General features: G+C 39.9%; 1 protein-coding gene across 1 annotated transcript in view; it reads left to right on the forward strand.

Moving 5' to 3' along the window:
• The window catches only part of ABCB7 (ATP binding cassette subfamily B member 7), a 39,399-nt gene that overhangs the window by 8,464 nt on the left and 5,046 nt on the right, over window positions 1-25,889 (forward strand). The window contains exons 3-14 of the mRNA XM_086470538.1: window positions 1,029-1,115; window positions 7,622-7,741; window positions 15,626-15,758; window positions 16,211-16,479; window positions 17,671-17,759; window positions 17,843-17,930; window positions 18,932-19,106; window positions 20,581-20,738; window positions 21,292-21,455; window positions 21,625-21,754; window positions 22,231-22,402; window positions 25,272-25,375. Coding sequence (XP_086326664.1) covers window positions 1,029-1,115; window positions 7,622-7,741; window positions 15,626-15,758; window positions 16,211-16,479; window positions 17,671-17,759; window positions 17,843-17,930; window positions 18,932-19,106; window positions 20,581-20,738; window positions 21,292-21,455; window positions 21,625-21,754; window positions 22,231-22,402; window positions 25,272-25,375 — 1,689 coding nt within the window. The remainder of the gene's footprint in view (window positions 1-1,028; window positions 1,116-7,621; window positions 7,742-15,625; window positions 15,759-16,210; window positions 16,480-17,670; window positions 17,760-17,842; window positions 17,931-18,931; window positions 19,107-20,580; window positions 20,739-21,291; window positions 21,456-21,624; window positions 21,755-22,230; window positions 22,403-25,271; window positions 25,376-25,889) is intronic.

Below are 25,889 nucleotides of genomic sequence, written 5' to 3' on the forward strand. Positions count from 1 at the left end.
GGTTTTGGTTGGGTTTTTTTAATTATAAAAATATAACCACTCATAGAACTGACTTAAGCAGCTAAAATCTTTTGAGAGTCATTGACACTTCAAAGCATAGAATCTACTTGGATTGATTTTTATAATGTTTTTCTTTAAAATAGGAAAAGTGACATTTTGACTTGAGGTCTGCTATCAAGCCTTGTACATAAAATGGATTCCGAAAGAGCTTTTACACAGCTTAAGCCTGGAAAATTGTCAATATAGCAAATCTTTTAAACAAAATGCAAACTCTTTTTGAAAAGCTTTAGCACGTCCATTGTTTGTGGCAGGCACTTGGAAATTGAACTTGGAGAAACACCTCGTGGTAGTGAGTTGTTATTTTTTAGTACGTCTGTGCGCATTAATGAATTCAGGCGTTTTCTCCGTATTTATTTAGCAGGGAATCTTGGCCACTTGCTAAGAGAAGTGAGCATTTGTTTTTTAAAAAGCAGGGTCTTTTCCTGCCTGCACCGGGCCAGGCTGTACGGGGATTGCAGCAGGGGCTTCGGAGCGGGTGAAACTTGTACCTGTCGTGTGGCACCAATAGGCTGTTGTGATGGGAAAGACAAGTGTGAAGTGGGTTTATTTTGCCCCCAGTAAAGTTATTCTTTACGTACATGCAAAGAGTATTACTGCTTAAGTGTGTTCCGCTTTATATTCATGTGCCTGAGTACAGTTATCCTCCAAACCTTCAATTTCTTTATGTTCTTTAGTCCACTTTTCAGTTTTTAGGTGTCCTTTTGACTGAAATATTTAAGACTGTCATCTTTACCTCCTGGCTGCTTGGAACATGCTCTCCACTATCCTGCTAGAATTACAGTCCCTTTCTTGCTATTGTTTCCTTAAGCAAGGCAAAGTTTTTAGAAAGAGGTAATACCTTTTATTAAAGCAAGCTGATACAGTTGGAGGATGAGGGAGGGAAAACAGACCAGTAGTTCTTCTTTCTGTTGGTTTTTGTATGCGTGTTTCCTGAGGTTCTTGCACATTGTCTTTTCATTTTCACACAGATCCTCCCGAGGTGGCGACTGATAGAAAAGAGAATGTGTTGGCATGGGCATGCAGGTGGAGGGCTTCACACAGATCCAAAGGAAGGGGTAAAAAATTGCTTCATTTGTATTGCTTTTCAAATAAAGTGTGATCAGCTTCCAAAAAAAGAGAAAAGCTGAAAACCTCAAGCAACAATTTGTGAAAAACTGTATTGGTAGATATGTGAATGCTGTAGCAGAGTAGATGCTGTTTAATTGTCAACGTAGGCTTAGTAGCTCTTAAATCACCAAATGTTTGTAGTAACAGTGCTGAAGTGCTTCAATTGTTTTATTAAAAATACAGTTTTAATGTCACACTCCTTTGAAATTGGCCTGTGTTGTGTTAGATTTATTCTTTTTTTGTGGAAAGTATGTTCCGTTGTAATGTATTGTGGTTTGTTATTCGTGTTTGGGACTGCTATTTCCCTGTGACCTGACATGCAGGATTGTGCAAATCAGCTCGTGGATACAAGTTAGTGCATCAGTTGGTAAAATTGCACTTGAAGCAGGGGTGGGGAGAGAAGGAATTAAATTGCAAGTATTTTTACTTGGATTTAATGTTAATGCATCTGATAAATTTTGACTGTATTTATATGCAGGAAGCACATGCTAAAATAATTATGGTAGGTCTGTAAGGAGAAGCAGTAGCTTTTATTAGACCGAATGATTACAGTTAGAAAATGAGGCAAGCTTTTGGTTAAAACACCACAATATAAACTTTGCATGATTAAAATTGCAAAATCAAAGCTCTTGGGTTTATGTAACTTTCATTTTCTCACTTCCTCTGCAAACTTATTTCTGATGACTTTTGTATTTGCAGAACGATTCTGTGTGGTGATTTTTAACTTGTTCAAACTTGGGTGGGAACTTCCTAAAGCTAGTGAGGACCGTGTTGATGACAAACTGAAATTTCAGTGCAGAATCCAGGTCTTTCAGGGCTGGTTTGCTCATGCTTAATTGTTCTGATGATGTCTTTCCTACAGCCTCATTTGTAAAGACACTGAAGAGTTGAACCTAGAATTTCCTCTTAAATTTTGACCTGAGGGTTGTCCCTTCATTGAATCCAAACCTGTTTGTGCTACGGGCAGAAGTTGGGCGAGTTGCTACCAAAATTTATGCTTTGGTAGTTAGAGGGAATTTCATAATAGCCAGCTTCTGTTGGCAAACATCTGTGATCTTTTCTGCATAAGGCACAGGGGGAAACAGGATCTTCACACACCTTCAGTCAGTAGCGCTACTGGCTCTGCCTCTAACATTAACTTTAGACTAATTTTAAGACCCTCCTTGCAACAGGCATAGGCTCTGTCAAAGATTTCCTAGGCAAAACGGACTTCCAAGCTAGCAGACTACCCTTCTCTATGTTTTACCCTTATTATCTGTGTTATGGAATATAATTATTACAGATTATATTTCTCCTGTGCATGGGAGGAGGGTATTATCCCCTGTGTTGTCACTTTGGTGATCACACATCTGTTGGGCTTAATTGTTTGTTCTTGGGGGTTTTTTCCGTACTAGTATTTCTGTTTGCCTGGGTATGTTGATTGGCTAAATGTTTCCTGACATAACTTCATTCTTCACAGCTCCAGGGAAAAGATTTTTTTTGTATATACGTAGAACGAGCTCACCCTCGTACGTTTCAGTTGCAAATCCATTTCAGACTTCACAACTGACCTATCTTCAAAAACACCACAAGGGACTGTTTATTCTTTCTTTAAAAAGCAATTTCCTGATATGCAGACGTTTTTCAGCTGAACTCCTTTGCATGTGATGGGCAACTTCCAGGACAAAGCTATTTGATGATTATAGGTATTACGTGTTTAATCATCATGTATTTTCTTCGGAGTTCCTGCTTTTCAAAGCTCTACATTTTGGCATCATTCAAAAAATTAAATTTCAGTGTTTTCTCTGATCAGAATGGGAATACAAGGTTTTGGTTACAAAACACTAGTAATGTTGTTAAATGCTGGATGTTCCTTAGCATTAAAACTCTCCAGGAGTGTGTTAGCCAGAAACTTTGATGCCAGCTGATATTTTTTTAGTCTGCTAGGCAGTGTCAATATTCCAGTGGCATTCTCCGTTCGTCCGTTACTTGCACCTGATCCTATATAAGCCAATCCCCGGACTTTTTTATTCCAGTAAATGGAGCTATAATGTAGTTAATGTAGGACATGGTCAGTTAAGGCTGTTGTCTAACTAAACAAATACCAGCTGTTAAGGATTGTCCAGGAGGAAGCAGCAAGAACTAGCTGGGGATGGAGTGAAATGTGTTACAAAGAGGAGTGCAAAAGCCGAGAGGTTCTCAGCAGCCCTGAAGGGAAGGAAATCTGGTGTTAGAAGTGCAGTTCTTGTGTGTACACACACTTGTATTCAGTGCAGAAAAGTCCTGGCACCCAAATTACCACAAGAGAATTTTTTTTCTGCTAGCATTATGCTTTTAGGAAGAGTGCAGGTGATACACACAGCAGCAAGATTACACCTTTCTCCCTTCCAAATTTTTTTGACAAACCACCCTGTTCATTCTGGAAACGGACTTTGGGAGTGATGTTTTAAATTGCCCCTTTTATAGCAGCTTGGGGGGATACAGAACTGAATACTGAGGGCAAACACGGAGTGTGAAGGGCACCTTACCTTCCTCTCACGAGTAACTTGGAGAGAAGTGTACACGTTTGGTTTTTTACGAAATAATTTTTACTTGCAGCAGTGGCTGATGTGCTGAAAACAGTGTTGCTCTTTACCACCTTTGGGGTTTCTGTGTGTTGCTCTTGTATGCTGAATAGACAGGAATAATAACTCTGGTGCCTGACTTGTTCCTGAGCAGACATGTGCTACTTTCTTATGGAAAGACTGATAATCACGATGGACCCCTGGTAATTAGCCTTCCCCTACCACCGTTTCACTCAGTTGCTACTTAGTTTGCTAGTCATTGCTTGCCTTCTGTGGAGGGTTGGATAGCAGGAAAACAGAAGACTGAGAACTTTAGGAAAAAAGTTTGGAAGGAAAATTCAGGCCCTAGTTTGACATTTATTTAAGCTGATAAGGCAACTGGAAAAAGAATCCTTCCTCACCTTGGTGTTTTGCTACATAAGTCACTGGAGGGTCACATAGTGAGCTAGTGTGAAGTGATCTAGCTGAAAAACATCATGTCTAAATGGTGGGAGCACCCACACCCTTCCCAAGCAGCTACGGCTGCTTCCCTCACAGCAAGCTGCCCATCGTGGCCTGAAACAGTATAAATGCTTCCTGATATTAAAAAAAAACAAACAAAAAAAATGAGTTCTATTCTGAGCAGTGCTTTTTCTCATGCTACTGAATCTGTAGGTTTATCTGACTCTTTACTGAGACGAAACCTTGCAACAATCACTGGAGAGTTTTCTGCCCAGTTTCATGAACGGAATCAGTTCATCAGGGTGGCTCCTGGGCTCCAGAGGTGGTGTGAGAAGTGGCCTGGGACTGTACGATTGAGTGCTGCAGGGAGAGGAGAAAGCAGAGCGGGAAGCAAGCTGTTAGCGGTTTGGAGACTGTCCTTGTGCGAATGTGAGACAGCTTGTGCTGCTGCCGTGAAGAGGGTGTTACGGCTTCGTGAGTGAGCACGCAGGGAGCCAGAACTGGGTATTTTTTTCTTCATCGGCAATGACAGCTTAAATGCAGGCCAAACTACCATTTTCTTCCATCACGTTTCATCATCCTGGCATAGGCTTTATCCATAAAGTCACGGGGTCAGCCCAGTGAAGGCTTTGCAAGACTCAATAATCTTGGAGATCGTGAGGAGGAACCATGACTTGCTTTTTTTCCCCCCTCTTTAGGTATTTTAAAAGGTCCAGAACCTGGATGGGATGGGATGGGTTGGGGGGGGGCAGACAGGAAGATGATCAATGCTGTTTCTTTTGCAAATAGTCTTCAGTAGTCAGTAGTGTGTTTTAAAAACATGCTGCATTCAAAAAGAAGAAAAGGCTTTTCTTCTTTCCTCCCTGCTATATTCGATTTATGATACTTTTCCTTCCATTTCTGGAGAAATGGGCCTTGGAAGAAAATACAAAACATTACTGCTACTTAAAAGGAGGTAACACAAATGCATCTCTTAACCTTTTTATATACCACAGAGAATCAAAAAAAGAGCCCGAGTCCATTAAACAGATTGCTCATTTTAATTCTTAATGTTGCCACTTGCATATTTAAACCATGTTCAACTCGTGTTTCTGCACAACAGTAACTTTTATTTCATGGTAAACTTTGATGTAATTTGTGTGCGTTTTGCATCTCCTTTGATATTTCTTCTTGTTCCTTTGCAAGGCCTTTGGCAAATGACTGGCTGCCTTCTGACTCTTTTCTGAGCAGATTTACTTCTGTCACCGTTCAGAGCCATGAAGAAACGGAAATATATCCCTTGTTTGCAGCCAACGTATTTTGTTCTTTTTAATAGCTTTTCTGTGCAACATCCTGACTAGCCAATAGCAGCGTATAATTAGAACTGCTCTGGTTGCACTTGCGTGTCTTGTGCTAATGTGATACCTCTTTTTATAACTTCCTTTTAACCTGTAAGTGGTGATCAAAGATATTTTCTGAATGTTTGAACTGCTGTTTATGCGTATCCTTGACTCAAACAGAAAGGTTCATGTATATGCTGCAGCAGGTACCTCCATCTCCTGAATGGGTAGGACACAACAGAAACAGTTTTGCATCCTCCCTTCGCTTACAAATCTTCCATATATCCATTTTTTAAAAGTCTCTTGAAGTGTGCTTGTACTGTATAATGCTTCAACACATTTGCAATTGTTGATGAAATGCAGCGTCTCTTACCCTTTAGTTTTCTTTGAAGCTATGGCTAGAAACACTGAGATGAATTTTCAAAATTTCCCGTGCTTTTGAAAGCTTACATTTATGGGATTGGCTTCTCTGGTCGTCTCAGCAGTCTTACCTTTTAATAGAACTCTTTCTTGCTCGCTCACACTGGACCTTAACAAAGAATTTCTATTCTGATTCGGTTTATCCTCAAAGTCGAGGAAGGAACATTTAAAGTACACAATCTAGTGAGGGAATCATTAAAATATGTTGTAAAACTCCCCCTTTCTACTGACTTTTGTAATTGTCAGTGTCATCTTTAAAAGGTGTGGACTAACTTTTTGTTTCCCCCGCTCCTCCTCGTGACAAAATAGTGCCTGAAATGGAGAGATTAGCTGCTACTTGCTGCCCTCCCTTCAGCTTTAGATAACTTTTGTGTTTTTCAAGTTAATCCCAGGGTAGCCAACACAGAAAAATAGAGTCCTTGATACTTGTGCTATGTTGCTGCATGTGCTGTTATTCTCGATTCGGTTTAGGTTTCAGACAATATATTCAGCTTGGGAGTTTAGTGGAACATATCTCAAGTGTAAGTGATGCATACATCTATCCTTCTGTAAAATACCTGTATTTCTGTTAAAAATACAACCACCAAAACAAGCAGATCCCAAAACATACCCCCACCCCCCCAAAAAAAAAGCAACACAAACGAAAAAACCCAAACCAAAACAAAACCCCAACAAAATGTAGTATTTCTTATCGTGGTCTCATTTAGAGCAAAACTTGAGGTTTGGAGAAGGAGAACTTATTTGAAGAATTCATTAAAAATTGATGTAATCAGTTAGGCAAACGTGTGGCCATGTACATTATCTGCCTCGTGAAGCCTGACTACCCAACCTCAGAGACCATTCTGTTAAATGAAGTGGTGGCAGTGGAAGCTGCGTGAAGGCCACCAGAATAGTTTTGTTGCTGGAAGTTGTAACTTCATTGGGCACCCACTGAAGGACTGCCCTTAGGGTTCCTGAAAACATGGCCTAGAAGACATGGGCAGAATAAGAGTGTTTCTCCCTTCTCTGTAAAGGTTATAAGATGATGAAAAAACTGTGAGAGTGGTTGTTGGAAATGCTTAAATTTGTAGTAACGCAACCAAATCGTCTGAGCTGAAATTTGTATTCTGTTCCATTTATATATCAGCGTAAGTGTTGGGTTTCAGAGATTCGTTTGAGTTGCTGTAGTGCTAGTGAATTTTTTTAAGTACTGTATTCTGTTGTCGCTCACTGAATCTTCTCCAGCTTCTGTTTATTGTAGGCCTTTCAGACTTCCTGCTTGCCTTAGTTTTTTGTTACTTCGTTAAATTTTGGTTTGCGTTTTCCCTACCCTTGTTTCTATGCTAAGTTAAAGCAGCTTCCAAAGAAGAAATTCCAAGCCCTTGCATTTTGTACAGAAATCTTGAGATAAAAAAGAAGGGTCAGTTAATTTGTTCTGTGAAGTACTTTAACTATGGTGAATTGTGGCTTTCTCTGTGTTCCATTTACAGCTGGCTGTGCTCGCACTCTTGAGGACATGTGAATTAAGAACAATTCATCTGTTTTAACAGTGTGTCATGGATATAGACCTAAAAATTTACAACTTGGTCTTTTAATATGCAGTTCTAGTCTCAAACATTGTGACGTGTCTGTTGCCTATCAAATAAAATATGGAAGTGATGCAAATATGTAAAATTCATTCTTATTTATACTGTTATTTTGCTTCCTGGGGTCTCTTTATAATGCGATGCCTTTGTTTGTTCTTTCCAACAGCTGAGAGAGATAGATGCCAAAAAGATTATCAGAGCAATGTTGTCTTATGTGTGGCCCAAAGACAGACCAGACCTGCGAGCCAGAGTAGCCATATCTCTGGGGTTTTTAGCGAGTGCAAAGGTAAGAACAGATACTTCATTGTACTGCAATAGTTCTTATTCATCTGGAGTTTTTACAAGGAATAATTTTCTTTTTTATTATTTAAGGACTTTTACAATCTTAAGATGTCTGTTTCCTGCATGAGGAGCATATAGTATTAGAAACAATAGCTTGGGTTTTTTTGATGGGGTGTGTATGGATGTATGTGGTTAGCGAGAGGAGGATGGTGACCAGAATTTTTATTTCCATTGCTCACACTGGTTTAGTCCACAGTTTTTCCATTGCCAATTAATTATTTACATCATAAGTGATGGGAAATGTGAGTTAAAGGTTGCTTACAGATCTCCTCCTCTGGTGTAGTGCTGTATCTGTCAAACAGGATTTCTTCAAGGCTCTGTGCCCGTTCCCAACTCTGAATTTGAGCAATGGGGTGTCTGCTCCCAGCTCTTGCTGTGCCATGGAAAAGGGGATTTGGGCTCCAGTCTTGTCTTGGTACTTCTCTGTGAGATGTCAGTGGAATTTCCATGGTTTCAGGGCCTCCTCTGGTGTCCGAATGGAACAGAAGCTGTATAACTGATTTTTTACATTGAACCAGTTATATTTTCAATCAAATGTTTTTTTCTTGTAGTCTTTTGATTATGAAATGGAGGGTTGCTCTTACCTTTTCTTCATTGTGTGAAAGGATGTCTTATACTCTTGTCTGCAACAAAATTAGTGTTTATTTGTTCTTAGAAAGAAATAGGCGTGCAAAAGCTTTTGATAGGTTAGTGGAGGCTGTAATTCAGATTTTGTGCAAACCTTGTAGAAGTGGTCAGAAGAGTAAATGTGAACTTTGTGCAAAAAATCTTTTGCTTTTGAAAAAAAAAAGAAATATTTGATTGCAAAATATTTGGAATAAATTTTATTGTGACATAAGGCTCAGCTGGGTTGCTTCTAAATCTGGCATTTTTTACCAAAAAACCTAGTGTTAGTATCTTGCTGGGATAAGGTGAAGTAGGTACTAGCACTGAGTTTTAGCACTTAAGCTAGTTGCACTAGCAACTTCCTAGTGTGCAGCAACATTGCTGTGTTAGGAAAAGGGAGGAGAGACAAATTTCAGCTATGTAGGTGTTAAAAGAAGAGCACTTGGAAGAGAAACCTGCTCATTTATTTGAGCTGAAGAGGAAAGGCCAATCTATCAGTCTGCAGCTCGTTCTCATGAGCAGTCTATCAGGTGCTAGCTGGAACTGTCTACAGGAGATATTTTGGTTTGTGCTGCTGTTTAGGTCGTTCCTGATAACGCAGGTGGCGACATGCAGGATATGGCGTGTCTGTGCAAGGGAACTTCCACCCTGTGTGTGTGCCTGTGTGAAATACACAGCAATGCTTTCGTTTACACTTAACAACTGTCTGGGAAGCTCTGCTCAAAATGCAGATGCTGGGAGCATTTTGCCTTGTGTACTGTGCAGTTGCCCTCACCATAATGTTTAACTGATCATATGCTTGGTTCGTTGAGGTTTTGTGATGTACATCTAAGAATACCCCATTTACCAGGTAGATACAAAAACTCTTCTAACTCACTTTCTTCTTAAAGCCTCCTACTAGTAATGGTAATAGTAATCTGAAGGTGATTTTGAAACAAGTTTGAAGTATTCTTTCTTTTTCTCTTCTGCTCCTCCCCCCACTTTCCTAATTTGCAGGGTTATAGGAATATGGTGGAGAGTGTGAATTCAGAATCTAATCCTGCATGTAGCAGCGTTGTACCTTGCTGTTAGGAAATCTGTTAATGTTTCAAGCGGCTTTCTGGGGTGTAATGAAAACAAAATTGATGGCCAGGATGCCTGGCTCTTGCAAATAGCTCTGTAGTTGCTATAATACAAGCTATTATATTTCTGCTGGGAGAGAGAGACATTTCCCCCTGTCAGAAAACTTGACGCTTAACTGCTCTTTGCGGAAGTAACTGGGTGTTTAGATCTCTCTTAAGTGTCCTCTTAAATTTCCTGCTTCAGATTCTGTATGAGGCAGCCTGGAAGCCCTCCTGTCCAGAGGCAACTCTCAGAAGCAGAGCAGAAAACCTGTTGGGCTTTGCCCGGGTTTTAGGAGATGCCTGTTCAAGCAGAAGTGTTTTGTGAGAACGTTTGTTTTGGCAAACAAGGATTTCATTGGTAAAACACACAGCACGCTCTCTACAGAATGTACGTTATAACTGGCTGGGGTGAAAAATTTCATGGGTGTCTTCTAGTGATCCTTTACTAATGTTGTTTATTTTGTTCTGTTTCTGGCATAACAAAGCTGTGTTAGAACTCAAACATTTTCGAGCAATTTCACAAGATACCCCTCATCACCTGAGCGATGTCCCCTCTTCCTTTGTGGGGTAAATTTTCTTAAGTTGCTTCATACTTTACACATGTTAGTTCTGCCTGTAGTTACTGTGGCATAACTGACATGCAGTAGTTTGTTATAGAGCTGTGCTTAGTCTGTCGTGTCTTTGAGCTCTGAACATCTGGTTTTCTTCCAGAGCAAACTAAAGGTCACTTTGTCCTAGAGAAAATTAACTATAAGTTAGTTTACCTGTAGCTTGCCTGGACCCTGTATCTTATTGTGCAGTATCCTCAATACCCCATTTGGGAGCCCTTTGTTCTGATCGCTTGTGAGGTTAATTACAATGAACTTGACAGACAACACAAGCAGTTTCTTAAAGTTTCTCTGCTGTATTGTTGTGTCAGCACAAGAAGCCAGCGTGTCTTTCTCCTCGCTGCAGCCCTGGCCCGATTTCTTTGTGCACCGTGAGCTTGTCTGCAGCTGAAGGATTTACATCCTCGTTACGGATTTTGTCTAAAGGCTGCTCGTTCTTAGCAGTTTTGCGTAGGGAACTGTATGCTCCTGATGCCTTCTGCTAGTCACCTTCCCCAAGAAGAAATATTTTGTAAGCCTTTTTGGCCAATTCCTTCTGAGTTGCACAGAAGAGTTTGGTGAGCTTTTACACCTCTCTGTTTGTAAAGTTAAGTTTCCAGTTAGAAGAAAAGATCCGAATGGTGACTCTGAGACAGAGGCTGTAGGGTGGCTTCAGTTTTATTCTGCGGAAACTCCAGGGGAATCAGAGGAGAGGTAGGTTATGAAATCCTCAGCCACAGGAAGAAAACTAGGAGTTCACACCCAGTTTGGTTTGGCTTGCTTACCTACGAAACACAAAAAAGCTGGAGATCACACCTCCTTGTCCTGCTGCTTGAGAAACAGTTTGCCTCTTTAAATCTTCTGGTTCAGTAAAATTCAGTTGCAAAACAAAAGCCAGCTTGTGCGCAGGTACTGAGGAGCCTGCAGTAACAATCTCTCTTGACTCCTTTCGTGGGGCCCAGCTGCCTGTCATGGAACAAATTTTGGTTCCTTTTTGTCTACACATGACTGCTAGTAGTACTGTTAGCCTTCAAAGTGAGCTGTTTGTTTGGCTTTTTATGACTGGGAGCTGACAGGATGGCGTCTGCTCTAGGGCCAGTAAGGTCTTTTTTCCTTGGAAGATTTGTTGTCTTATGACACACTTTAAATTTTTACCTTAAATATTTATAGTCTTTCTAGACTTGTGTGATCTGAAAGATGCCATAGGGAGACAGGTGAGAGCAGGACAGAAGGCATTATCTTTTTTTTTTTTTTAAGACACGTAGATTAGCCTGCTCAAGTTCTACATATCTCTGTTTTCCCGTGTTCCCTCTCCTGTTTTTTGTCTTCTCTACTGGGATATGGACAGTAAATGCTTCTTCACTTTTCTGTTTCTTCCCGTTTCTTCTCTGGCACAAGAAGAAAAAGTGCTCAGGCTTCTGAGAAGCTGGATTAAACACGCGAATATGACAGAATGGCTTGTCACCTCTGCCAGCCTGGGATGGTTTTTGGCCTCTTGGTCGCAAACCAAGCGCGTGTTATTCATGAGCCAGAGAAATCTTTCAGACTGTCTGCATTTCTGCTGCCTGCTAATGCTGCAAGCTTCAGGAGAAGAAATTATTTGCCTAAGGAGGCAAGACACAAGCGTTGGACTGCAAATTTTGCCTGCCTGCAATGGCAATGGCATCTGTCGGATCAGTTAAGCGTGTACATACGCTCTTGGTGTTTGAGCCCTTTTTGTGGGCTCAAATGGAGTTACATCACTACAATAAACCTTTAGAAACTGTTAGCTTTTTGAGAAGTTTCAGGTGAAAACTGGTCTTAATTTATTTTTTTTTTCCTCTTACTGGAAAAGGTATGTTTCAGGTCATTATTAAATTTGAAGAAGGCATGACACCAGCTGCTGCTTCCCTCTCTTTGACCACATTTTGTAGCTTCTTTAGCAGACTTAACTCTGCACGGGAGGGAGTTTGCCGCTTATGTTTCCACAAATGGAGTTGCTGGATGCGTAGGTTTATATTGGTCCAGAGATAAATTCAGTCATCTTCATGTCGATGTTTCTCATTGAACTGCTGGTCAAAGAAAGGTTCACCGTGGACCAGTTTTATCTTGTTGGGGCTCAGCCTGTCACTCATTCATCATCTTTATTAAACAAGAAACACTGGGAAGAGCAAACTGAATGATAAGACTGTTTGCCTTAGACGTAGTGTAGTCCCACAGGGGAATAGAGATGATGATGCATTGTCAGCTTAAAACAGTGCAGTCATTTAAAAAAAAAATATGTTTAAACTCATTTAAGCAAGATGCATTACAGTATAACGTGCTGTTAAATGTGGGCAATTGAGTTGGGATGACTTCCTGGGTGTGCTGTATTTGCTTTCCGATAAATTCAGGCAAGGATAAGCTATTAATTCAAAATTATAAATTGAAAATGTACAAATTTATATTAAAAGGGTCTTTTTAATGGGAATTATTCTCAAGCTTTCAGGTGTGAGGAGGAGGAGGGAAACCTTTATAGATACATTGCGTAAGAAAATTGTTTTTCATGGTAGCTTTTCCTAGTGTACCTAGGTGGGCTTAAAGCTTTTTGTTCTGTGCCAGCAAATCTAGGCTGCTAAAGAGAGCGCTGTGAGTTTATGCAGGAGGCTGAAACTTCTATTAATGTGATCGTGATCTCATTGACTTCACAAATTGAGTAGGCAAGGCCTGTTTGTAATAATGGCCTCTCATCTCTCTTGCTATAAACTTTGTAAGATTTAACTTTTTTTTTTTAAATTGCTGGAAAGCAGACTGTCTTGATTGCTAATGAAATGCGGTACCATGCTGCCTTGTTCTTATTCAAGCTTTACCCTCCAGGAGTCAGAACAACTATAACCTGAGACCAGGTTTTAAATTTCATTTAAAACTCTATTGGGTGGAATTATATTGATGTAAAAGAAGACATTTCTGCAAAATTATAGGCTGTTACCGAGTAAATTAATTGCGAGTGAAGAACTGCTGTTTAAAGAATACATCTCTCTTCTTCAAATGGACTTTAAAATATATCTGTAGTTCTATTTCTAAACTACTTGTAGTGTAGCATAGTCTACTGAAGAGTAAAATCCCTGCAGAGGGATTTGGGAGAACCTGCAGCAAATCAAGACAGTCTGCATGACAATACTTGTATTTTCTACCGAGTACTCTCTCCCAGGAAAACCTGCACTTTGTCATGTTGGTCATCACTGTAACACACACGGTAGTATATTTGTCTTTATTAAGAACAAAATGCCACCCGAAAATTGAGTTTCAGTAACTCTGAAGGGAAGGTAGGGGTTTTTTGATTATGCTGGGGAAGAAGGTGGGGGGGGATCTGAATTTCAATATTGTAAAAATTCAAAATCTCTGTTAATGCGTCCTCAGTTCTTTGTGGGGCTTTATGCTTAAGGTTTAAGCGTGTAATGGCAGTAACCCGTTCGTCTGCTGTGTATAATTGAAGTTACCAGACATTATTGTATACCGCTGCTTTGATGGTATTTGTTGGCTTTCTGCAGATAATGCTAACCTCAGGTCTTTTTTTTTTAATGAAGATTTCCACAATTCCGCTCTGTTAAAAGGGGAGCTGTGGCTGAACGACTCTCAGGCTTGCACTGGATAAATTTCAGAAAAATGTATTCGAAGTAGGACCTGATCTTTGAGACGTTTTCCTCTTTTGAGTCACAAACTAACAAGTAATAATCTCACCTTGGTGCTCTCAGATCTCGTCTGTCTCCTCTCAGGAGCTGTCTAGGTTATGATGTGTTGAAAATTTGGTAGTCTCTTTTTTTTTTCCCTGCTTACTATATTTCATAGGGGAGACACAGGAGGGAAGAGGAGAAAATGGATTCCTTCCTCATTTGCGTTTAAAACTTTTACCTAAAACAGTGTTTAAAACAAAATGAACAGAACAGATTAAAAAAAATAACTTAAATTTTTCATAAATCATATAGTTAAAAAGTCTTTTCAAAGCTCCAGTTTCCCCTCTTGGTGAAGTACCCGTCTTCCACTACTTAGAGTAATTTGTAACACTGGGAATATTTGAATCTGGGATAGTTACAATTACTAAAGACTGTCTTCCAGCTTGAATTTGGACTGAAGTTATGAAAACTTTACCCCTATTTTTGCTTGGAACCTAGTTTTGTCCAGTTAATTTACAGTTTTTTCACTGGGCATTCAGCTCTGACAGGCATCCCTAAACACAATGGAGATGTAAGCAGGTATACAAAACATTTGGTGGAGAGCTGAAATATCTTTGGCAAACTGTTTCGGTTTTTTCTTTCTTCTCATGTAAAATAATTGGTCATTTGCCCCCATTTTTTTTCCCCAGATATTGGAAAAAACACCCAGCTTTAAAGCCAACTCACTGTAAAGTGTTTCAACGTCTGCCATGGTTGTAAGATTGTAGGTCTTAACATACTTGTTCAGCTGCTAAAAATCTTCTTATTTTCTGGTCTAAAAAACTACCTTATTTTCAAATCTTCACAGAAGCAGTTTGAATTAATGAATTCTATTAATTATATGAAGTTTGACAGTAAATTTTTCTTGTTGGTACGAATGAGCGGTGTAACAATGGAACGTCACCAAGACTTAAGAATTTTGTGTTTTCTTTAAGATGTTCAGTGTTTTCTTTAAGATGTTCAGTATTTTCTCACGCTACAGTTGTGCAAATGAAAAATCCTGAAGTCAGCCTGTTTACATATCTAGCTGCCTTGCTTTTCGCACGTAGGGGAGACGCCGCTGTTGGAGGGGATGCATTGGGGTTTGGTGCTCTTACAAAAATATCCAGCGACGTGCTATAGATGTTAGGTTGTGGATATCACTTTGGCATTTGGTTTGAAGGCTCATGTCGTTAAAGGAGTTTGTAGTGCCTTGTAGACTGTGTGGAAATGCCTTTGTGCCGCTGTGCCCTATGGTAGCATTCATGTGGATGTGAAGGTAATGTTTATAGTGGTGTTGCAAAGGGGAAGCATTATTTAAATACTGAGGTAGTATTAGCAGTCAGAAGAGCCAAAGGATAGGTAAACTCCTTTTCTTTGACTTCTCTAGAGCTTTCGTTTAATCCCTCTCGATTGACCCGGTGTTAGCAATATGTGGGTGAGTTGTTCCTTCTGCAGTGGTAGCTCTTCATACTGGATATTGCCAGTATCACAAAGAGCAAACAACCTGTGACGACGACGTGATTCAGCAGCGCTGTGAGTCTGCGCCGTGCGGTGTCTGCTACTCGAGTCATTCCCTGGGCTTGCCGCCGCGGTACCGAGCGCTCAGCCCCAGCTGAAGTGCCTTTGCAGTGGGCCGTTGGTTTAGGATAGAAATTGATATTTTAAAGGAGTCTGTGAGAGAGGCAAACAAAACCTACAGTCCCAGGGGTAAAGAGTTAATAGTACAGAGAATATTGTGCTTGAAATCCAGAGAGCCGACTCACCTGCAGTAAGTGGTCAAGAAGTAAATATAACAGGAGAGAAATTTCAGAAAAAACACTTGTGCTGCATAATATATGTTCTGATGCATATAGACTAATCGGTGTTCTTGTGCTTTTAGGGCATGAACATCCTGGTTCCCTTCATGTTCAAGTATGCAGTAGACCACCTCAACCAGGTATCTGGAAACGTACTCAACCTCGGTGCTGCACCCAATACAGTGGCAACTGTGGCAACCGCTGTGCTCGTTGGCTGTAAGTGGTATTCCCAAAGCTCTTGGCCGGTGTTCGGTTCTTCGGTGAGGGCGTGGGACAGCGGAGCTTCTGCACTGCTAAGCATTGAGGGTGGTTGTGTCGTAGCTGCTTCGGTGTTGATGGCTGTTTCCGAATGTTCTCTGACTTTGCTTCTGGTATTCCAATGGAAAAAGGAAATCATGCTGATAGGAATGATTCTGGATTGTAAACCCTCCCCTTTCTTATAACCGGCTGCAAAGAGACTGATACAAAGTGTGTGCGCAATCGTTTATACATGAAAAATAGCACCAAGTTTTGGACCCATTAAAATAAATGTATAAAATAATAAATTACCTTTGAACAAAAGATTTTAAAACTAAATAAAGAATGAGTCTAATGTCATTTCATGCATGAAGGGAAGTTGGAAATACAATTATTTTCATTTTGTAAACTTTTTCGTCTTTTTTCTTTAGATGGTATCTCAAGAGCTGGGGCAGCGTTATTTAACGAAGCTCGAAATGCAGTATTTGGGAAAGTAGCTCAAAATTCAATCAGAAGGATAGCGAAGAATGTTTTTCTGCACCTTCACAACCTGGATTTGGCGTTCCATCTAAGTAGGCAAACCGGAGCTCTGTCAAAAACCATCGACAGAGGAACAAGAGGCATCAGTTTTGTTCTCAGCGCTTTAGTATTTAATCTAGGACCTACGATGTTTGAAGTGGCCCTGGTCAGTGGAATTCTGGTAAGTGTTGTTTATTCGTGAATTGGAATAGTCTCATTTAGGAATAATACATTGATTTTCTTTTACCAAAGTCTACTGAGTATTAATAATAACAATTGAATTTACAAGGTGGTTGTGAAAGCAACTATTGTAATGGAGAGCAATCTATAATTTTAAATTATTAATCACTTTAAATTGGCTTTTTTGAAATTATTTTCACATTTAACACCTGTCTTCAGCCAGTGGTATTTAGGTGGATAGTTTTTAACGTTTTTCTGCAGAATTGTTGGAAAAATGAAATCAGAAAAGTAAACCGTGCATGAAGGTGTCAAATATATGTGGGTAGATGCTGAGGAAGCAGAATATAAATGTCCAGGAGTGTTGTGTGTTGAGGACAGAGGGAGGGAGTGATTATTGGCTGTCTTCTGAATACTGGTCTTGTCTTATCCAGCACTTGGAAGTGAAAATCAGAAAATAGGCTTCTCGTTCTTCCGGGTTTTAAGCTTAATAAGCTAAATTTTAAACTATTCTTTTATAAATCACACTTAACTTTGAAATCTGGTTTTTTGGATATTTATACGCTAAAGTCTAAATCTCGATAATGTAGCTTAGACTAAATTAAAAGCAAGAACCTTGTTTTGTTTATTCCCCTTCTTTTTAGATGGACTTAATCAAATTTGAATGTAACTAAGAGTTAAAACCCCTGTTGGTATTGGGTTAAATTTTCTAACCTTTGGAAGCTGGAAATCAAGCTGCCTGTCAGCCAACCTGCTGCTTTAATTTTCCTTCTTACGGCTTTTCTCTCCTGATGTACCCTGAAGTAGAGAAAACGCTTCATAAATTGTTTTGCGAGGCCATTTATTTCTTCTTCCGCAGTCTTCAGCTTGCTTTCAAAATCCACCCAAAAAGCATGTAAACAAATACTGATTTGCGATAACAGCACAAACGTCAGCAACACTTACGTTTCAGGATGGCAAAAATAACTTCCAGTGTTATGTTATACACGAGCCATTGGTTATCTCCTCCAGCCTTTTTATCTACACCCTTCTCCTTGCTGCTTTCCTTTTAGCTTATGCCTGTGTTTGGTCTTACGCTGTTCAGGGCAGGGATGTGTTGGGAGTCCTTGTCTTGGGCTAAGCTAACATAATTTTGAACAGCAGTGAAGTTCAGAAAATGATTATGCCTTTTTTCTTTTTCTTTTCGCTATTCTAGTATTACAAATGTGGTGCAGAGTTTGCTTTAGTAACGCTGGGGACGCTGGGAGCCTACGCAGCCTTCACGATAGGAATTACCCAGTGGAGGTAAGGCAGGCCCGCGGGTTCTTCAGGGGACTTGGTGTTGCCTCAGCTGGAACTCGTGACTGTATTGAGCCTTCGCTTCACAGGACTAAGTTTCGAATAGAAATGAACAAAGCAGATAACGATGCGGGTAATGCTGCGATTGACTCCCTACTGAATTATGAGACTGTGAAGGTAAGACCCGTCTTTACTACCAGCCTCTTTGTCTTACTTCTGTCAGCCTAAGGAAAGTGAGTCATAAGATTCATCTTTTAGAGGGCTACATATTTGGAGCAATAGTGTATTTTTAAAACATTATTCATTTGAAAGAGTACTACAGGATATTGACAGAGTAGCATGAAAATTGTTAGTGAGGCTTGGAAAAAAAAAAAAATCTATTTGCTGATAAAAAGTGAGAAGTTTTTCATGACTGAAGTGCCTTGACCGTCACTTTCTCCTGAATTAAAAAAACTTAAGAGTCTTGAAGAAGCTTCTCATCACTTGTTTGCAAAATTGTCTTCTGATATCAGCCTGCGACATATTGCCTTATTAAATGACCATGTGTACTGTTTTCATTACCTATTGCCGTTTGTAGCGCTCCCTTGCAATGGTCACCTGAAAGAACAGGTCTGCACTGCTGGTTGTACTGCTACTATTAAAAAAAATCCCATGGACAGCTTTGAAATCATCCAGGCTCTTGCTTATTTTATCTCCTTTTAATTGGAGAGCTAGAACTGCAAAGATAAGCAGTGAAGTTACTGTGAAGAAGGACCCAGAGGTAGACATTGTGTGAGGAGTAACGTTCTAGAGAATTTGCCATCACTGCAGTAACAGGGATGTTCTAGTACATGGAGGACTTTCTTCTTTTTAGTATCCAGTGGCAGCTGGTGTTTGGTTTTGACATTAATTGGGCAGAAGTTCTGCGAGACAGAGGCCTGGTGCATAGAATATGACTATGATGGGGGTCTCCGTGATGTCTCCTTTCCTAGTGCAGAGCCTGCTGGGGTTTGCTCATGGTTTTTGCCTTCACCCACTGATCTTTTATCATCTTTTCTCTTTAGCTGTTCGCGGTGTTGAAGAGGGCTTGTGTGCGTATCTGTGCATGTAGCGTGTTCATACTGAATTTTACAACTAGTTAAATAGATAGTCTAGTATGTTTGAGAGTGTGACATTTATTATTTGTGTGTGTCTCGTAGTATTTCAATAATGAAAAATACGAAGCCCAACGGTATGATGAATTCTTGAAGACGTATGAAAATGCCTCCCTGAAGACTACCTCGACTCTAGCTCTCCTGAACTTTGGACAGAGTGCTATATTTAGCATTGGCTTAACGGCCATCATGGTGCTTGCTAGCCAGGGCATTGTTGCAGGTAACTCATCTGTCTATAAGCTAAAAATGACTCTCCTCTTGACTTATTTCATCCATAATAGAGGTGTTAATTAAAATTAACTTATGGTCGATGTGTTAGCTCATTTTGAGAGTTTTTGCTTCAGAGTTTTGGGTATTCCTACTTCTTGCAGTACTGTTAATTCCATCATGTCTATATATGTATATCTATATCTGGCAGTAACTAGTAAATTTTATTAGAAACATTTTAACAGTTTAGCAGTTAGAGAAAGATCCTAAGAAAATGTAACTTGGGGAAGTTTCTGTCGAAGGGTTGTGAAAGACACTGATATAAATGCAAATACTTCTGTGGACCATCTACAGAGATCCTTTCTTTTTACCCTTCTTCCTTCCCACGTTGGCAAGATTCAGAACTGTTCCCCAATGTGTATATACCCGTGTGCTGTGCTTTGTCTCCAGTAGTTTTATTACCAGTGTCCTTCACTTCCCTTAGATTAATAAGGGCACGTTATTAAAACAATTGTTTCCATATGTTAGAGTACTCAGTCTTTTAATTTACTACATGAAGTAAAGCCTGCTTGTTCAGGAATACACAGTACAAGCTTCAAATACAGTAGATGAATGTGGTATTGGGATGAGGCTCAGCTAAAGCAGGGTGGTTTTAGAGTAAAAACCATGATGCTTTAAACACTGTTGGCATCCAGATGTTTAAAGGGTAGACTCTTATGTCACGTTGTCTTTCTTGCATCTGCTTTGCTTTTATGCCAGGACAAGGAAGAGTTACACTGTGAATGGATAAGTCAGTAGGTGCAGTTTATGGCTGCCCTTAAGAAAATTTAGAGTAGCCTTTAAGCAGGATGCTAGAAATACGGCTTCAAATCATCTTCCTGGGCCTGTTTCAGCTGAACTGACCCAGCACTTATCTTTAGTGTGTCATCCTGAGTTTTCCCTTGATCAGCGTATTTGATATTAAGGTATTAAGGTGCCCAGAGGTTCTCACTATGTGTTTTAGTAGCTCTGTTGTATACAGTATGAAAGTCCTCTCTCTTTATCATGGCAAATTCTAGCGTTTGGATTTGTCTGTAATTGTACTTAAGGTTGTCTTTCCTGATTCTTGCTTTCATGTATTAGTCCCCCCCTTCTAACTTATTTAGACCCCTTTATGTTTCTTTCTGTAGAATTTACAACTTTACAATCTGAGGTTTTCTGTAAATTTCCTGATGTGCTGCTTGTCCTGTATTCCAAGTGCTATTATATCTTTTTTTTTAAAGTGGAATCCACACAGACGTTGCCATTCATTTCAGGCACCTTCCTGTATAAAACCTAATCTTCTGGAAATATGTTTTGTTTACTATTTAAACATCTGCTTTTAAAAATGGGATAAAAGAAACTAGGCTTGATTGACTTGATGATTTTTTTTTTTTAAATCTTTTGGTTCTTCCTAACAAGACAACCCTTCAAGTCTCCTTATTCTCTCACATCCATTTTGTCTTAAGGCAGCCTTTCTGTTGGAGATCTAGTAATGGTGAATGGATTGCTGTTCCAGCTTTCTCTTCCCCTAAACTTCCTGGGAACAGTATACAGAGAGACAAGACAAGCACTTATAGATATGAATACCTTGTTTACACTTCTCAGTGTAGATACCAAAATTAAAGTAAGTAGTAGCTTATTTTCCTAAAGTATCTGGGTACTTAATAGGACTGTTTTCTGGCAATGCCATCATTTCACCCTGTTTGTTACCTTCTAGGTTTGGTTTCTATCCAAGAAAGAGGTGTTGTGTAAGGATGCTGTTCTGCCTCCTCTTTAAGCACAGTTAGTGCAATAGGAGCTGCTTTTTTTGTTATTGCAGAACCTTTTAGTGAGGCAGAAGTTGCTGCACAGACGCTGCATTTGTATTGAGATGGTTTTTTTTATTTAAGAATTCCTGCCTAGTGCTTGAATTTCTATTTGCAATTAACGATGCAGACTTTATTAGTGCAAAAGAAGTTGTGAAGCAAGAGTGTTTACAGCAGAAATTTTTGCCTTCTTTGGGGAAAAGGAAGAACAACCCAATTTCACTTGTGTAGTGGACTATAGTTACTTTCAGCATAGCCAAGCTGGAATGTCTTATTTGCCTTTTTCTGAGCTAGGAAATGGACTGTTCGGCTTGTTGAACTGCTTGAGATACTTTCTGGGCAGCATATAAAGTGGCACCCTTCTTTTACTAGGACAAAGAGCTGGCTCCACCCCTGCAGATCACCCCACAGACTGCTGCCATCGCCTTTGATAATGTGCATTTTGAATACCTTGAGGGGCAGAAAGTCCTTGCTGGAGTGTCTTTTGAAGTCCCTGCAGGAAAGAAAGTGGCCATTGTAGGAGGTAGTGGGTCAGGGTGGGTAAATGGACTAAATATGCCGATCAATGATGCAGAATTTTGTTGCTTTAAGTGTGTGTGTTCTTGTGTTTTGCTTTTTGTTTTTGTTTATGATATCGGTTCTGTTTGGAGGCTGTAAATGACGAACCAGGAATGTAACATTAGCTTCCATTCTTTTCAATTTCAGGAAAAGCACAATTGTGAGATTATTGTTTCGTTTCTATGAACCTCAGAAAGGAAATATTTATATTGCTGGACAGAACATACAAGATGTCAGTTTGGAAAGTCTGAGAAAGGCCATAGGCGTTGTACCTCAGGTATGCCGTGTTTCCTTCTGCCCCAAGAGTCCATCCTAACAGTAATTCTCTGTGTTCTGACACTGTGGCTCAACGAAGGCCAGTCCTAATGCAGTGGTATTGTCTAGTTCCTTTGAAAGTCACCATGCTTCTTCTTCCCCGGGAAACGCTGTGGTTTTGTGTGCATTATTGTATAGATCCTATTTCTGAGATGTGTTTAAGCCTCTTCGTGAGAAACTGCCTCCAGCTTTAAGCGATTTAGCTTTAGAGTTGATTAACAATGACTTAGCAAAGTCGTAGAAGTATGTGTGACACATATGTATTGAGGACACAAAGTGTATTAATGCCATTTTTGCGAAGTTTCCCCAAACACTTTTACCTTCAGGCTTTGTAGAGAAGTGTAAACTATTCTATATTGCTTTCTTTCATGGATTGGGGACAGTTTTTAAGCTATTATTCATGGCTTCTTGTGTAAAATAATCTTTCCATGAATGTAGGATGCTGTTCTCTTCCATAATACCATCTATTACAATCTGCTCTACGGCAATATCAGTGCGACACCAGAAGAGGTGTACGTGGTAGCAAAGCTGGCAGGAATCCACGATGCCATTCTTCGAATGCCAAATGGTTACAACACTCAGGTTGGTGAACGAGGACTCAAGCTCTCAGGTAAGTTCTTAAGTGGGCAGGTTGTTTGCTACCTCAGAGTTCAATGCGTAGTTTATTTCTCAGTCAGACTTGCTTTTAGCTTATTTACGTTATAATGTAATTGTAAGGCTAAATATTAATACAAAGAGCTGTAGTTTAAGGCAACTGTAGTCTGCAAGATATTTGTAAGGAATGTGTTTTCAGGGGATGGCGTTAAATGAGCAGATGTGTAAGCATGTAGGTGCATCTAAGTAAAAAATGATGTTTCTTGTGATCTCTTTAGGTAGTGGAATGCGTGTGAATAGAGCTGGGAACTTTTTATCTACGTGTGCTTTGCCTGTAGGACGTGACAGGCTTATATATATGTGCACAGACCTTCCAAATTTGAGTTCTTAAATCTAAACTTGTGACAGCAGAAAGTTCAGTGGTGGTTTGGTTTTGCTGTTGCTAGTAAGGCAATGGGGCGTGTTGTTGCAGCGTAGTCATTTTGGGCCCTGTTCATCATGAAAGGGCTAATGGTGTCCAAAATGTCTGCTCATCTCAGGTTTCCTCAGATTGCACGTTGAATTGGTCTTAAATGCAGTTTTGGGGAATTTGACTCTGTGTGCTTCTGCTTGCAGGTGCCAGTTTGTGGTTTTCGGTTGGAATGTGGAGCTCACGTGTCCACTGTATCCCATGTGCTTTTGTTAGATCAATATTTTCAGTGATAATGAGAGTTGTAATGGCCAGAAATGGTTTAGTTGTTTAATGGGTTGGAGATGTCAAATGCATATCTTCAAATTCCTTCAGTAGCTCTGTAAAAATACAGCATCTGTTACTTTGAACCTCTGTAATTTTCTGAGTAGTAGAATGGCTCCCCAAATTGTTACAAAGGTATATATTAAATTCATTTCTGAATCCATTTAATATTTTCCTTAAGTTGGGTGAGCCTTGTTATACTTGTAGTCCAAGAAAAACACAAAGTCCTGGCTTGTTTTGTCTTTTTAAATAGTACATTGTAGGAGAAATAAGGAGAGTGAAAGCTCTGTGAATTTAACTGGTCCTCTTTGAAATCCAGGGATGGAAAAAACAAGGTTTTCAGGACCACTGACAGGGTGGGTGAAGGCACAACGGCCGTTAACGTGGGTCCCGGGTGTGCGAACAGTGGTGGTACCACGCAGGGGCAGTAAAGGCTGTGATCTTAATTTGGGGCCCTGGTTCTGTGAATAGTTACGTCTGTTAAGTGCAGCAAATGATTAGTTTAAAAAAAAGTGAATTGGATTCTCCCTGTGTGCAAAAATTTGGCATATTATGGATTCCTTTCTTCTGGTAAATAAACAGTTTACTACATTAAGGACTGACATTGGAAAACCACATGTTAGAAGTGCTGTCTTGATGCTTCAAAACGGGTGGATTTTTTTTTTTATAATTGACAAGAACCTTAATACAAACAAGGCTCCCTAATGGCAGTAGGGTACCATGGGTGACAAGCCTCGGTATCCGAGTTTCTCTCCCCTAGTGTGGTTTTCCTTGCCTGTGTGGTACGAAAACAGGCATGAGGAAGCCTTGGCTGCAAGGAGAACGGTATCCATTTCAATGAAGTAAGCATTTAGTGTAGTTCTTACTGGCCTCAGTGGCTGGTTCATCAAGAGTAAATAATGAAAACCAAATTGTTTTGGCTTTTTCAAGTAAAATCCAGTTCAGTGTTTTCTAATAGATGTGTAATAGAGCTCTGACAGCCCCGACTTTGTGAACAAAACGGTTAACGTGCTGCTGAACTGAATGTGAATGGGGAGGAACATGAAACCAGTTGGTATGCTGCAAATGTAAGGAAAGACCTTGCAGTTTGTTATTGTAATGTGTCTTTCAGACATGGATATTGTCAAGCTGTGAGTTTTGAATATGCTTTAAGGGAGAGAGGGGGGAGAGTGTGTTAAAATAGACTAAATGGTGCAATTCTAATTGCTACAGACTTCTGCCAAAGACAGTTTAAAATTTGAACTGCAGCATTATTATCAGCCTTTTAAATGGTTTATTAAAGCATGTTCTCTCCTGATAGGAATGGAACATTAACAAGAATATAATGGTATTAAATGGAATGTTTTGAAGTCTTGACTAAAACAAAGGAGGACAAGTGCACAAATGTGCAACGTTTGCGTTGCATACCAAATGTTTAGCAGATTTTGAGTTCTCAAATGCACCTGTTTTCCTGTCTGTAGAAGTTGTCCTAAGTTATTCTTGAGTAGATGTTGGCCGTAAGAATTATGAAGGAAGGAAACTAGTCGGAAACTTGGTTACATCAGAAACCAACAGGCAGTGGACTGCATGAGGAAGGTGGTTTTCAGCACCATATTAATTGTGTTCTTTACTGAAATGAAAGCTGTTGGGTGTGGACGCTTCAAATCAATGCTGTTGTGGAGTGGAATGTTAGGTGAATTTCAAGGAGGGACCTGAAAAAAAAAAATAAATGTGCGTGCAGATAGAGCGGGCATGGACAGAGCATTGTTTGTCTGCGGAGAAAACGGGATGTATGTGTGCGAAGTCACTGTGTGGGGCATAGCTTAGACCGGGTGAATGAGCTCGTGCTCCCTGGTGTGCGGTGAACTACTCTATGGTGGCGTTAGTTACCTGTCCAGGCTCTTGCCTGGTAGCATATACAGACTAGTTCTGTCCTTTTCTAAAAGGATAATCAATCTTGAATCACTTTGGATTTACCAGGGAGCAGGAACGTGTGTGATACCTTATGTAACACGTACAGACGTTTATCAGTAGCAGCTATGATGTATATTAAAAAAGAACCAACCCCAAAACCAGTAATATCTGCTCTTGAATTCAGAAGATCACAATTGTGTAACTTCATCTTCTTTTTTTATTTTTTTTCCCCCCCTCTTCCCACACCTCTGCCATTCAGGAGGAGAAAAGCAAAGAGTTGCAATTGCTAGAGCGATGTTAAAGGAGCCACCTATTTTTCTCTATGATGAAGCTACATCTTCTTTAGATTCAATCACAGAAGAGGTAAATTGGGATTAAAAAATAAAACCAACTTAAGTGGTGTAATGGTGTCTGATTCTGATGCTTTTTCCTTGTTCTTTTCCTCTCAGAAAGAATTCTGTTCTTTTTGCTAGATAGATTGCTATCACGTTTTCCTGGTGTTATTATTCAGAGGTCCTGTGTCTAAGCCCTTTTCCTAAAGGCCAGAGCAGAGATACCGAGTCTGTCTGCCTTGAGACCTAGTGAGGAATGTCAGCTCTGTCTCTGGGTGTATTTTCTGGTTTACACACTTGAGATCTCCCTCACTGTTAAATGTTCATCTCCTGAAACTGTTGCACGTACCTCATAAGGCCACGAATTGTGAAGCTTTCCAATCCCCTTCAAAAGGTGTTTAGATGACCTCTAGCATTCGTTACAAATGTCTTACAAAGAACTGTGACATAATGCAGAACAGAAAACCTCTTGTTTGTTGTCCGGCGTCTTCCTGAGATGCAAATGGGGTAGGTGTAACCTGCAGTGCTGGGGTTAATTGGCATTC

This window comes from Leptosomus discolor, chromosome 9 (genome assembly GCF_034619465.1).
Source record: "Leptosomus discolor isolate bLepDis1 chromosome 9, bLepDis1.hap2, whole genome shotgun sequence".
NCBI classification, from domain to species: domain Eukaryota; kingdom Metazoa; phylum Chordata; class Aves; order Leptosomiformes; family Leptosomidae; genus Leptosomus; species Leptosomus discolor.